The sequence below is a fragment of the Hyla sarda genome, chromosome 5, assembly GCF_029499605.1.
Source record: "Hyla sarda isolate aHylSar1 chromosome 5, aHylSar1.hap1, whole genome shotgun sequence".
Lineage (NCBI taxonomy): Eukaryota > Metazoa > Chordata > Amphibia > Anura > Hylidae > Hyla > Hyla sarda.
Window position 1 is genome coordinate 208,377,893 of NC_079193.1, and position 13,697 is coordinate 208,391,589.

General features: G+C 40.3%; 1 protein-coding gene across 1 annotated transcript in view; it reads right to left on the reverse strand.

Moving 5' to 3' along the window:
* The window catches only part of VPS4B (vacuolar protein sorting 4 homolog B), a 34,022-nt gene that overhangs the window by 8,993 nt on the left and 11,332 nt on the right, over positions 1-13,697 (reverse strand). The window contains exons 3-9 of the mRNA XM_056521005.1: positions 11,435-11,591; positions 3,632-3,690; positions 2,410-2,529; positions 2,103-2,259; positions 1,722-1,870; positions 1,510-1,591; positions 880-1,099 (exon numbers count right to left, since the gene is read on the reverse strand). Of these exons, the coding sequence (XP_056376980.1) occupies positions 880-1,099; positions 1,510-1,591; positions 1,722-1,870; positions 2,103-2,259; positions 2,410-2,529; positions 3,632-3,690; positions 11,435-11,591 (944 nt within the window). The remainder of the gene's footprint in view (positions 1-879; positions 1,100-1,509; positions 1,592-1,721; positions 1,871-2,102; positions 2,260-2,409; positions 2,530-3,631; positions 3,691-11,434; positions 11,592-13,697) is intronic.

The window sequence follows — 13,697 nt, forward strand, 5'->3', positions numbered from 1 at the left end:
CAGGGTAGCTAATGGGTATATGGAAAAATCCCTGATTTCTACGGCAGAGCAGGGGTAAAGTCTGCAACCATGGGGGTCTACAACAGTGAATGGGGTTAATGTCAGTATCCTTGGGGGTCTAGGGCACAGAAGGAGGTCAATGTATATTTCCCAGGTAGTCTAGGGCTTTGGAAACAATGTTGCATACCTGAGGTTCATAAAATTACCCACCCTTACTGATCCCTTCAAGCCCCAAGCACTGTCACTGTAACATGAGGCAGAACAGTGTATTTGTCTTAGGAAGGAAATAGATTGCTGAACAATCACAGAGAAGAAAGTACTATAGAGCTTAAACTGAACAGCCCACTGTTTTCTCTATGACTGAGCAGAGCAATGTGCTGCCTGATCTTTAAAGGGGTACTCCGGCACTAACACATCTTATCCCCTATCCAAAGGATAGGGGATAAGATGCCTGATCGTGGGGGGTCCCCGTGATCTTTCACGCAACACCCCGTTTCCATCAGCCCCCGGAGCATGTTCGCCCCCTCCCATAAGCTTGCATTGAGGGGGTGGAGCGTGACATCACACAGGGGTGGAGCTGTAATATCACAATTCTCCGGCCCCGTGATCGGCAGTCATCAGACCCGGAGCGGATATGCTCCGGGGGCTGATGGTAACAGGGTGCTGCGTGAAAGATGGCGGGGGTCCTCAGCGGCGGGACCACCGCGATCAGGCATCTTATCCCCTATCCTTCAGATAGGGGATAAGATGTCTTAGCGCCTGAGTAACCCTTTAAGGGTAAAGCTTAGGGAATCTGCAAGGCTACAATCTTAATGGTAAAGGTGCTTAATAAAGGCATGTAAAAATGATAACTATACATAGAAAGAACAAAATAAATACCTTTTTGAAGTGTGTAGCACACTGAACTTTTCTGACTGGTTGCATTAAGGCATCACGTACAATGATGCTGATGTCTGCACCAGAATATCCATTTGTCCTTTTTCCAAGCTCTCTGAAGTCAGCCTCTCCAAGACTGTGTGAAGTTGTCCCAAGATTGAGTTTAAACATATTAGTCCGGGCATGTTCTTCTGGTAAAGGAATGTAAATTCTTTTTTCAAATCTGAAGAAAGATAAATATTGTTTACCAAATTATACATGCCTACAAACTTTATATACCGAAACTAGACTACAAGTTAACTCCAGTACTTAATAACTTATCTCCTATCCGCTATCTCTATGGGAGAGTCGGGGATACAGCACTGGTTTATCTCCGGCTCTCACATAGAGATGCAGAGAGGGGCGTGTCGATCACCGCTTCATGCCGTGGTCAACACAGATCCATGCACAAAGCAGTGGCTGCTACATGCATGGGGAGAGTCGGCTCGTTGCTGGATGTCCTGTGCTTCTGAGGGTGTACTAAAGAGATACAGGGGAGCGAGATCCCCACATTTCTGTGTGAGCAGGGTATTGGAGACATCACAGAGGCTAGACTTATAGTAAGAAATGCCAGGGGGAAAAAAGTTTACATACCGTCTCCTAATTGCAGAATCCAGCACCCAGGGTATATTTGTGGCTCCAAGTACTAGAATACCTTCATTGTCAATGCCAACACCTAAGACCAGAAATAAAGATTAAAACACAAACGATCTTCAATTTCACTTAAAAAAAAAAAAATTTAAATTAAAAAATAATTAAAAAAAAAAAAAAAAAAAATCGCACAGTGACTACAAAATATCTCTTGCCTTGCATTTGGACCAATAATTCCGTTTTAATCCTCCTAGCAGCCTCACTTTCATTCTCACTTCTTGAGCCACATAGTGAATCAACCTCATCAATGAAGATGATTGAAGGCTTGTGTTCTCTGGCAAGCTGAAATAAATTCTTTACTAATCTGTAATACAAGTAATGGATTATCAATCAGTGTAGATCACTACAAGGACATTTAAAAAAAAAAAAAAATTTTTTTTTACATAAAAGGAGTTTTGCTGTTGTGATAAATTGCATAAATTGCAGCAAAACCACAGCACTTCCACAAGTTGTAAATAAATATAAAAAAAAATAATAAAAAAAAAAAAAAATTATAAGAATCAATTTGAGATTATTTTGAAAGAACGTTTACGCACTTTTCACTTTCTCCCAACCATTTTGAAACCAAATCTGAGGAAGATATTGAAAAGAATGTGGAGTTGTTTGCTTCTGTAGCCACAGCCTTAGCCAAGTAGGACTTTCCTGTTCCTGGTGGTCCAAAAAGAAGTATTCCTCGCCAGGGAGTTCTTTTGCCTGGAGAAAAAAAAACACTGCAATGTAGATTGGTATCTCTTCACCAGTTCTTTACTATAAAATGTAGGGGTAGTGCCAACTACTATGGTATAAAGTGAGAGGATATGATGTAAAAGGGTTTCTAAAATAACATTTGTGCACTATGTATACCTGTAAACAGATGAGGAAATTTTATTGGTAAAATTACAGCTTCTTTCAGTGCTTCTTTGGCACCTTCCAATCCAGCAACATCGTTCCACTTCACATTTGGTTTTTCCATAACAATGGCACCTATATATAAAAAATAATAATAAATAAAAAAATAAAAAAAAGCTTGTTACAAATGTTGTACAACGAACTGGTGGCTACAATCAAGGAAAGCAAAAAATTAATAATAGTAATAATAAGAAATAATAAAAACTCCAACACATATTTGGTAACAAAAAATGGCAAGAAGGTACAAAAAAATATTAGCCACGACAGCTTCATAGACAAAAACGTAAAAAAGCTATAGGGGGTTCGATTTTTTTTATTAGTTAAAAATGAGCAAAATATCATAAAAACTATACAAATTGGGTACTGTTGTAAACATATCAAACTGTAAAATATAGATAACATGGAAATGACTTTCAAACAACTCCCCCAAATTTGCTAAATTAAAAACTTTTTACACATGAAATTTTTTTGGGGTTTTGCAGTATATTTTATCATAAAATAAAGGATTTGATTACAAAAGTACAATTGGTTCCGCAAAAATAAAATAAAAAATAGGCCCTCATATGGCTCCATATTTGGAAAAATTAAAGAGGTATGGCTCTTGAAAACCTGATGCTTACATGTTTGTCGTGAATAAATCATACCATAATACAAATCTATGAATAGACTGTACAATGTACACAGGACTCCCAAAAATATATGACCATATGTGAGTAAAGTTAATTAAAAAAAAGGGGATAAGATGTCTCATCACGGGGGTCCCACCACTGGAGACCTCCAAGATCTCCGTCGGAGTCTGGAACACAGAAACTTGAAGCTTCCATGTTTGTGATGTCACGCCACACCTCTCCATTCATATCTAAGGGAGGGGGTGTGACACCTAGTACGCAGCCGTCAAGCCTCTTCCCATAGACCTGAATGGAGGGGGCATGGCGGCTGTAGTCGACAGTCATTTGGCACGGAGTGGAGTTCACTCTGTGCTCCAGATGACTGGGGTGCTGTAGCGGAGATCGCAGTGGTCCCCAGCAGCGTGATCCCCGTAATTAGACATCTCATTCCATATCCATTGGATAGTGGATAACATGTTTTCCTGCAGAGTACCCCTTTAAAGAAACAACTTTAACCATTAGATAAGTGCAAACCAGTACAGAACACTTATGTATGAATCCATAGTTACCTTGAAGCTGACTTTGCATTTTCTTTTTTTCTGGGTCCTCACCCTCATCACTTTCATTTCTAAATCAGTAAAACAAATGTAACAAAATTTAAATATTGTTTAGAAAAGAAGAAGAAAACTAAAAAAATAAAATAAACACAAAACAAAACACAAAACAACACTGCTAGAATAATGGCAACATTATTAGACCTGTGAGCAGCCAAAATTGTTTTACACGATTACACATTTTTGACGCACACAAATCTTTACGTAATCCTGCAGGTTTGTTGCAGTATATTTTCACTAGCAAAACAGAGACATATCACACGTACGTCACAGGAATAATCATAGAAGAGTAACAGAGAGAACTAAATGACCTATGTTTGTTTACATAGAGACAACTATGTATTGCAAGTAGCAGAAACTGAACAACCAGTCTTTATATTGTGCCTTACATGTTTAGCCCATTTTGCTTGTTACAAACTGAAATTCAAATAGACATGCCATTTCATCAAGACAACACCACCTGGGGCGTAAAAAACCTCGGGCAGAATATAGAATATTTGAGACAGTCCTGACCTCAGTACCTGAGGAAAGGGATTTAGGAGTAATTATTTCAGAAGACTTAAAAGGTAGGAAGACAATGTTATAGAGCAGCAGGAAACGCTAGCAGAATGGATGTATAGGGAGAGGTATAAGCAGTAGAAAGAGAGAAGTGTTCATGCCGCTGTACAGAACACTGGTGAGACCTCACTTGGAGTATTGTGCGCAGTACTGGAGGCCGTATTTCCTGAAGTATTTAGATACTCTAGAGAGAGTTCAGAGAAGAGCTACTAAACTACTAGTACATGGATTGTAGGATAAAACTTACCAGGAAAGGTTAAAGGACCTTAACATGTATAGTTTGGAAGGAAGAAGAGACAGAGGGGATATGATAGAGACTTTTAAATACATAAAGGGAATCAACACGGTAAAGGAGGAGAGCATATTTAAAAGAAAAACTACCACAAGAGGACATAGTTTTAAATTAGAGGGGCAAAGGTTTATGCAGTAATATCAGGAAGTATTACTTTACTGAGAGAGTAGTGGATGCATGGAATAGCCTTCCTGAAGAAGTGGTCGCTGCAAATACAGTGAAGGAGTTTAAACATGCATGGGATAAGCATAAGGCTATCCTTCATATAAGACAGGGCCAGGGACTATTGATAGGATTCAGATTATTGGGCAGACTAGATGGACCAAATGGTTCTTATCTGCCGACACACATTCCATGCATAGTACTTTAAAAAGGGCAAACTACCCTTTAATATGACACAAGCAATAAAAAGTACAAAAAAAGATGACATCTGTTTAATGCATTCACCCCCCTTCCCCGAGTCAATACTAAGGCTATGTTTACACGTCGGAATTTCCGTGCAGAATTCTGCATTGAAATTCTGCACGGAAATGCCGGAGCAGCAGAGTCCGTTGAATTCAACAGGATTCTGCTGCACAATTTCAGTGTCCACAGAAAGAATGAATCTGTTCCTTCTTTCTGCAGAATCCGCACAGAATGCATAGCCATCTATCAAACAGCACATTGCAATGCGGCCTGCAGTCTCCAGAATGTCCGCACGGAGATTTTCTGTGTGGACATTCCGTAGTGTGAACATAGCCTAAGTAGAACCCCCTTTTGCTACAATTTCAGCAGTAAGTCTTTGGGGGTATGTCTCTACCAGCTTCGCACATCTAGAGATGAAAAGGTTTGTCCATTCTTCGTGGCAAAAAAGCAGTAGTGTGAAACATTACAGTAGTGTGAATGAAGCCTAAATAAAAATGTAAAAAGATGAGTAGTGCTACATTAATACCACTCATCTCACAGATCACTATTAAAGGAAGCTCCTTTTCCAGTGCTTATCCATAGTGGACAATAAGGTGGTAAAAGGGGAAAAAAAAATTTGTTAACAGACAGAGAAATGTAAATGTGGTTTTAAAAGAAATATAAAATTGTTGTTGAAAATTAAGTTAAAAGAAAAAAAAAGTGCTAAAAATCTTCAACTAGCGCTACTGCAGAACTTGTGACAGATCATCAAGAATAACATACCCCCATGGTAAAAATTATAAAGAATAGTAGTTAAATGTCCAGTATAAATGCAATTAGTCTGTGGCTTTGATGTTTTCTATAATCATGGAAATTCTTGGAGATGTAAGACGGGCTTAGAATTTACAGTAAAGTTTTCATGCACAATAAATCACTGGGGAATGCTAGATAAAAATTTGCAAAGCTTATAGTACAGGGGTACGGAAATCATATCACTCAACACCTGGGAAATGCAGTTCCGAGCACCAGGCACATGATATCTTCAGGCATTTAGCCCTGCTTCGGCATATAATAACGAGGGGTGATGAAATGGCACCGAGGGGTAGCACACACATTTCTAATGCAGATACTGGTATTACCTTATGCATTGGCGAAGCGCAACGCGATATGTGCAATTGGCAGTACGGCGAGGAGTGTGTTACCAAACTATGCGTGTCTAAAAAAAGGTGTCACTAACATAAAAAGTTTGGAAAGCTCTGACTTAGGGGGGTATAATTGTTTAAATGGGAGCCCTATCTGATTAGTACATATCTATCTGGTGGCCTGTCTACCTACTGGGAAAGCTCTACCTAATGGGGGGCATATCTATCTGGGGCTCTGTCTACCTACTGGGGGAACCCTATCTGCCTACCAACTGGGGAAACATATCTATCTGGGGCCCTATTTACCTGCTGGGGTAGCCCTACCTGCCTATCTGATGACAAGACATACCTACCTGATGACGAGACTTACCTACCTAATAAAAAAGGGACTAGGTACTTAATTGGGGGGGGGGGAACTTATTTATCAGGGGCCCTGTCCACCTAATGGGGTGATCAACGGCCGGGACCCACGGCTAATACAGGACATTATTGATCGCGGTGATGCCCTGTATTAACCCTTCAGACGCGGCGATCAAAGCTGACCGCTGCATTTGAAGCGAAAGTGAAACTATCCCGGCTGCTCAGTCGGGCTGCTCGGGACCGCCGCGGTGAAATCACGGCGTCCCGAACAGCTTACAGGACACTGGGAGGGCTCTTACCTGCCTCCTCGGTGTCCCATCGGCGAATGACTGCGCCGTGCCTGAGATCCAGGCAGGAGCAGTCAAGCGCCGATAACACTGATCACAGGCGTGTTAACGCATGCCAGTGATCTGTGCAAAAGATCAGTGTATGTAATGTTATAGGCCCCTATGGGAGCTATAACATTGAAAAAAAAAAAAAAAAATGTTAAGATCATTTAACCCCTTCCCTAATAAAAGTTGGAATCACTCCCCCTTTCCCATTAGAAAAATAAATGTGAAAATAAAAATAAACATGTGGTATCACCACATGCGTAAATGTCCGAACTATAAAAATAGATAGTTAATTAAACCGCACGGTCAATGGCGTACACGTAAAAAAAATTTCAAAGTCCAAAAAAAAGCGTCTTTTTGGTCACTTCTTATACCATTAAAAAAATGCATAAAAAGTGAACAAATATAGTACCGATAAAAACTTCAGATCACGCCGCAAAAAATTAGCCCTCATACCGCACTGTACGTGGAAAAATAAAAGTTATAGGGGTCAGAAGATGACATTTTTTAAAGTATAAATTTTCCTGCATGTAATTATGATTTTTTCCAGAAGTACGACAAAATCAAACCTATACTGTATAAATAGGGTTATGGACCTACAGAATAATGGAAGCCCCCAAAAGTGACAAAATGGCGTTTTTTCTTGGGTAAAATGACTAATGTCTCTGCAAAGTAGAATTGGCGACGCAAAAAATAAGCCATCATATGGATTTTTAGGTGGAAAATTTAAAGGGTTATGATTTTGAAAAGGTGAGGAGGAAAAAACGAAAATGCAAAAACTGAAAAACCCCGAGTCCTTAACCCCTTAAGGACGCAGGACGTAAATGTACGTCCTGGTGAGGTGGTACTTAACGCACCAGGACGTACATTTACGTCCTGTGCATAACCGCGGGCATCGGAGCGATGCCCGTGTCATGCGCGGCTGATCCCGGCTGCTGATCGCAGCCAGGGACCCGCCGGCAATGGCCGACGCCCGCGATCTCGCGGGTGTCCGCCATTAACCCCTCAGGTGCCGGGATCAATACAGATCCCGGCATCTGCGGCAGTGCGCGATTTGAATGAATGATCGGATCGCCCGCATCGCTGCTGCGGGGATCCGATCATTCATAACGCCGCACGGAGGTCCCCTTTCCTGCTCCCGGCGTCTCCTGCTCTGGTCTGTGATCGAGCAGACCAGAGCAGAAGATGACCGAAAACACTGATCTGTTCTATGTCCTATACATAGAACAGATCAGTATTAGCAATCATGGTATTGCTATGAATAGTCCCCTATGGGGACTATTCAAGTGTAAAAAAAATGTAAAAAAATTTAAAAGTAAAAAAAAGTGAAAATCCCCTCCCCCAATAAAAAAGTAAAACGTCAGTTTTTTCCTATTTTACCCCCAAAAAGCGTAAATTTTTTTTTTATAGACATATTTGGTATCGCCGCGTGCGTAAATGTCCGAACTATTAAAATAAAATGTTAATGATCCCGTACGGTGAACGGCGTGAACAAAAAAAAAAAAAAAAAAGTCCAAAATTCCTACTTTTGTAATACATTTTATTAAAAAAAAAAAATTATAAAAAATGTATTAAAAGTTTTTCATATGCAAATGTGGTATCAAAAAAAGTACAGATCATGGTGCAAAAAATGAGCCCCCATACCGCCGCTTATACGGAAAAATAAAAAAGTTAGAGGTCATCAAAATAATGGGATTATAAACGTACTAATTTGGTTAAAAAGTTTGTGATTTTTTTTAAGCGCAACAATAATATAAAAGTACATAATAATGGGTATCATTTTAATCCTATTGACCCTCAGAATAAAGAACACACGTCATTTTTACCATAAATTGTACGGAGTGAAAACAAAACCTTTCAAAATTAGCAAAATTGCGTTTTTCGTTTTAATTTCCCCACAAAAATAGTGTTTTTTGGTTGCACCATACATTTTATGATATAATGAGTGATGTCATTACAAAGGACAACTGGTCGCGCAAAAAACAAGCCCTCATACTAGTCTGTGGATGAAAATATAAAAGAGTTATGATTTTTAGAAGGCGAGGAGGAAAAAATGAAAACGTAAAAATTAAATTGTCTGAGTCCTTAAGGCCAAAATGGGCTGAGTCCTTAAGGGGTTAAAGGGGTACTCCGGTGAAAACCTTTTTTCTTTTAAATCAACTGGTGGCAGAAAGTTAAACATATTTGTAAATTACTTCTGTTAAAAAAATCGTAATCCTTCCTGTACTTATTAGCTGCTGAATACTACAGGAGGAAATTTTTTTCTTTTTGGAATGCTCTCTGATGACATCACGAGCACAGTTCTCTCTGCTGACGTTATTATAATAATAATACCACTTTATTTATTGTTGTCCTTAGTGGGATTTGAACCCAAGTCCCCAGCACTGCAAGACAGCAGTGCTAACCACTGAGCCACCATGCTGCCCTTAGTATACATCTGCTATGTATGGTTGCTAAAATGGGCAGAGATGTCAGCAGAGAGCACTGTGCTCTTGATGTCATCAGTGTTCCAAAAAGAAAGGAATTTCCTCTGTAGCATTCAGCAGCTAATAAGTACTGGAAGGATTCAGATTTTTTAATAGAAGTAATTTACAAATATGTTTAACTTTCTGCCACCAGTTGATTTAAAAGAAAAAAAGGTTTTCACCGGAGTACCCCTTTAAGGGGCTAAAGACCTTATTTACTGACTATTTTGGTTGAAATTATTTTATGTACTAGGAGAAGTGGATTGTCATGAGGAACAAATAGATTGTGCTCCATTTTAGTCCCTTGGACATTTTTTTTTTTTATTTCCACACCCCTGTAGTACCTGCAATATATGCTTTAAAATGTCTCAAATATCTGTAAAATTATTTGCTATTATAGTCACAACCTCCACAACAGACTAAGACTCAAGATTGTGCACTGATTTTTATTGTGAATGGGGATTCCAGGCCTTTATCCTCATACATTGTAAATTGTCACAGATTTCAGTAAGCAACTTTACCAGGTCTAAACTCTAACAGTCCTGTTTTCTCTTGCACACGTTTTAGTAAATTCACCTTCTGTTGCTAACTTTATAAATTTGTCTCTTCATAGGTACTGACAAGACAAAGCAGACAATGGGGGAGATTTATCAAAACCTGTGCAGAGGGAGAGTGGTGCAGTTGACCATAGCAACCAATCAGATTATTTCTTTCATTTTTAGGCTGCTGAATGGCTACAATCAAAGGATTTGCAGATCCTGGCCGTTTAACCCCTGACAAATGCTATTGATTATTGACAGTTATTGATTATTGCATCTAAAGGGGTTAACAGAGGGAGAGCCTCCAGGTCTGCTATCTTAGGATACCTATTAGACATTGCTTTACACTAAAAGGCATAGCACACTGCAATACAGAAGTAATGCAGTGTATTACAGAACTGACCAAATGGTCACATGGTTAAAAGTAGTACTCCACCCCTAAACATTGTATCTACTATCCTAAGGATAGGGGATGAGATGTCTGATCAAGGTGGGTCTGGTCACCGGGACTCTAGCGATGTCCGGGCCGGCACCCTGAACATTTCTTCAGGTGGTTGTGCTCGAGACGTCATGCCACACCCCTTCTATTCATGTCTATAGACATGAATTGAGCGGGCATGGTGTGACGTTACAACCATAGCTGCCCGAAGCTGGCGTTCTGAACATAAATGTTCAGACTGTTGGGGTGCCAGGTCAGATTGTGGGGGTCGCAGTGGCCAGACATCTCATGCCCTATCCATAGGATAGGTGATAAGATGTCTAGGGGAGGAGTACCCCTCCAAAAGGGGTATTTCAGTTTTTTTTGTACTTTCAGGCTTTGCGCCCCTGCTGCTAAGTTGTCTATGAAAATACAAAAAAGGGGCAAGATGCAATAGGGACAGGTAATAGGTAATAGGGACAGGTAATGCAAGCACATTTACAAAATACATAACTTAGCATCAGGGGCACATCGCTTCAACGTACAAAAAAAAAAAGAAGAAAAAAAAAATAAAAAATGTTAAATAGACCTTTAAAAAGAGTACTCTGGGATGGGGAAATTGTCCTTCATACTGCCGGCAGTAAAAAAAACAAAAAACAAATAAAGAGATACACACCTTCTGTTGCTCCCCCGGTGCCTCCGGTAACCGGCTCCGGCCTCTGCCGTGATCCTCTTCCTTCCTCACCTGCTGCCGGGGCCGAAAACGTCACACTGCCGCTCAGCCTATCGCCGTCCGAGGCAGGACTTCGCTGCGGCCGTTGATTGGCTGAGTGCAGTATGACTCACTGACCATCGGCAACCAGGAAGAGGATCGCAGCAGAGGCTGGAGCCGGTTACCTGAGGCATCGGGAGAGCAACAGAAGGTATGTACCGCTATTTTTTTTTTACTGCTGGCAGTATGAGGGACAATTTTCCCATATCTGAGTACTCCTTTAAGTCCTCCATTGTGGCAAAAAAATAAATAAAAAAGGATCAATAAAGAAGAAGATTATTTACAACAGGATGGTGCTAAAAAGGACAACGCTGCAGTACCTGGCACGATCGCGGATGTCAGCCATTACCGGTGGGTCCCTGGCTGCTGACAGCAGCCGGGACCTGCCGCACATGACTCGAGCACCGTTGTAAATATCACACAAGAGCAAATGTCCTGTCCTAAATTTATTGAGTTTATAAGCTGCAGACATCTGAGAAATGCGTAAGAAACAAACCCTTTATCTTCAGCAGCTCGAGGTGCTCCTTCCTTTACTGGCTTTGGAGGGGCTTTTTCAGATTTCTTCAGATAGGCCTTAAGCTGTTCAGCTCTGTCAAGATACTCTATGCACTTTGCCCGAATGCTCTGTTTTGCCTTTTCTCCTTGTGCATCATCTAGGAACAATTGTACATGTTGAATACATTTTTTAAGTGAGGGTTTTACTTAGCATGGCCAAAACAAACATTAGTTCTAACGCTTATAGAGGGGGAAAAAAAAATAAAAAAATGACCTGGAATTGTTATAAAATTTCTTTAACACACTAAGCTGCTTCTACTGTAATATTCCTTTAAAAAATATATAATACAAAAAAACAGGCATACACACATCATATCAAGAAGTTTGGGACATCTACTTACCAGCCAAAGCAGAGAGTAGTTACAAGGAGTGGCATTTATTCACTAGTGCTGCCAGCTTCAGTGCCGCATACCCTCATACATGAATAGTGCTACTGATTGTTGGCACTCTCTTACTCAGAGAAGGGGGTCCTGAGCAGGAGGTATAGGCCTACAACACAACCCTGTTATCTAGCTCAGTAGTGGCAAAATCATCACCTATGATCTGCTGGTCAACCATGGAACATCACCATCAAACTGCAATGACTGGTCAATGCACAAGTCACTTTAATTACCTGCAGGGATCCCTGTAACATTACAGCCAATCACTGACCACAGCGCTCTCTTCCAGCATGTATTGTATTGCATTGAAAATCCAGTGATGGGCTGCAATGTCACATGCCCAGGGTACAGGGACCGCACCGGAGCACTTTAGGTTTGGAAAATCAAAGCAGCAGTGCTAGAGGTGACAAGCTAAGGCAGTGTTTCCCAACCAGGGTGCCTCCAGCTGTTGCAAAACTACAACTCCCAGCATGCCCGACAGCCGCATGCTGGGACTAAGTTTTGCCACAGCTGGAGGCACCCTGGTTGGGAAACACTGAGCTTAGGTGTAAATTATTTCCTCACCTTACTCCCTGCTCCCATGCAGTTTATTTTAAGAGGCTGAAAAAAAAAATTATTCCTAGTGAAATCGGAGGAGCGCACATAGTTTTTGAAGCATCTACTTTATTTGCTCTGTACAAAAAAAGGTCATAAAGAATCTAAGACTTTCCCTCCATGCTTCATTATTTTCATTAGGGACAACGCATATAATAAACCTCATACAAGGGTGCTATAGGTCTTACCAAAATTCACTTGGGATTTTTTTCTATAATGCCTTCAGTCCTCAAACTAGTTAGTACTATTGGATCAGCAATAACTTTGATTCCAATCACTTAAAGGGGTACTCCAGTGAAATTTTTTTTAATCAACTGGTGCAAAAAAGTAAAACACATTTGTAAATTACTTCTATTAAAAAAATCTTAATCCTTCTAATACTTATTAGCTGCTGTATATTACAGAGGAAATTATTTTCTTTTTGGATTGATTTCTGTCTGTACAGAGTGCTCTCTGCTGACACCTCTGTCCATGCAAGGAACTGTCTGGAGCAGCATATGTTTGCTATGGGGATTTTCTCCTGCTCTGGACAGTTCCTGACATGGACAGGGGTGTCAGCAGAGAGCAATGTGGACAGACAAAAGAAATACAAAAAGAAAATAATTTCCTCTGTAGTATAGAGCCACTAATAAGTACTGGAAGGATTAAGATTTTTTAATAGAAGTAATTTATAAATCTTTTTAACTTTCTGGCAACAGTGATTTGAAAAAAAATAAATAAAAAAGGTTTCCACTGGAGTACCCCTTTAACACCTTAGATGCCATGGTCAATGTGGGCCAAGTGCCTAGAAAGAGGGAGTCATTTCCTACAAACAAAATTTACTTACATAGGATTCTGAGTGCAGGATTCTGGGCACTTAGCCAGTATTTGATAAAGGTTGGCTACACTTTCTTATACAGTCATGGCCGTAAATGTTGGCACCCCTGAAATTTTTCAAGAAAATGAAGTATCTCTCACAGAAAAGGATTGCAGTAACACATGTTTTGCTATACACATGTTCATTGCCTTTGTGTGTATTGGAACTAAACCAAAAAAGGGAGGAAAAAATCAATGATCTGCAGTGGTGTCGCGGGGGGATAAATAGCCGATAACTTATGCCGGAATATCGGTATAAGTTATCGGCTATCGGCACTAACCTCCACCGATTATCGGTATCGGCCCTAAAAAACCCAAATCGGTCGATCCCTAGTTTCTTACACCTCTCAGCCGGAATGTTGGACTACTCTTCCT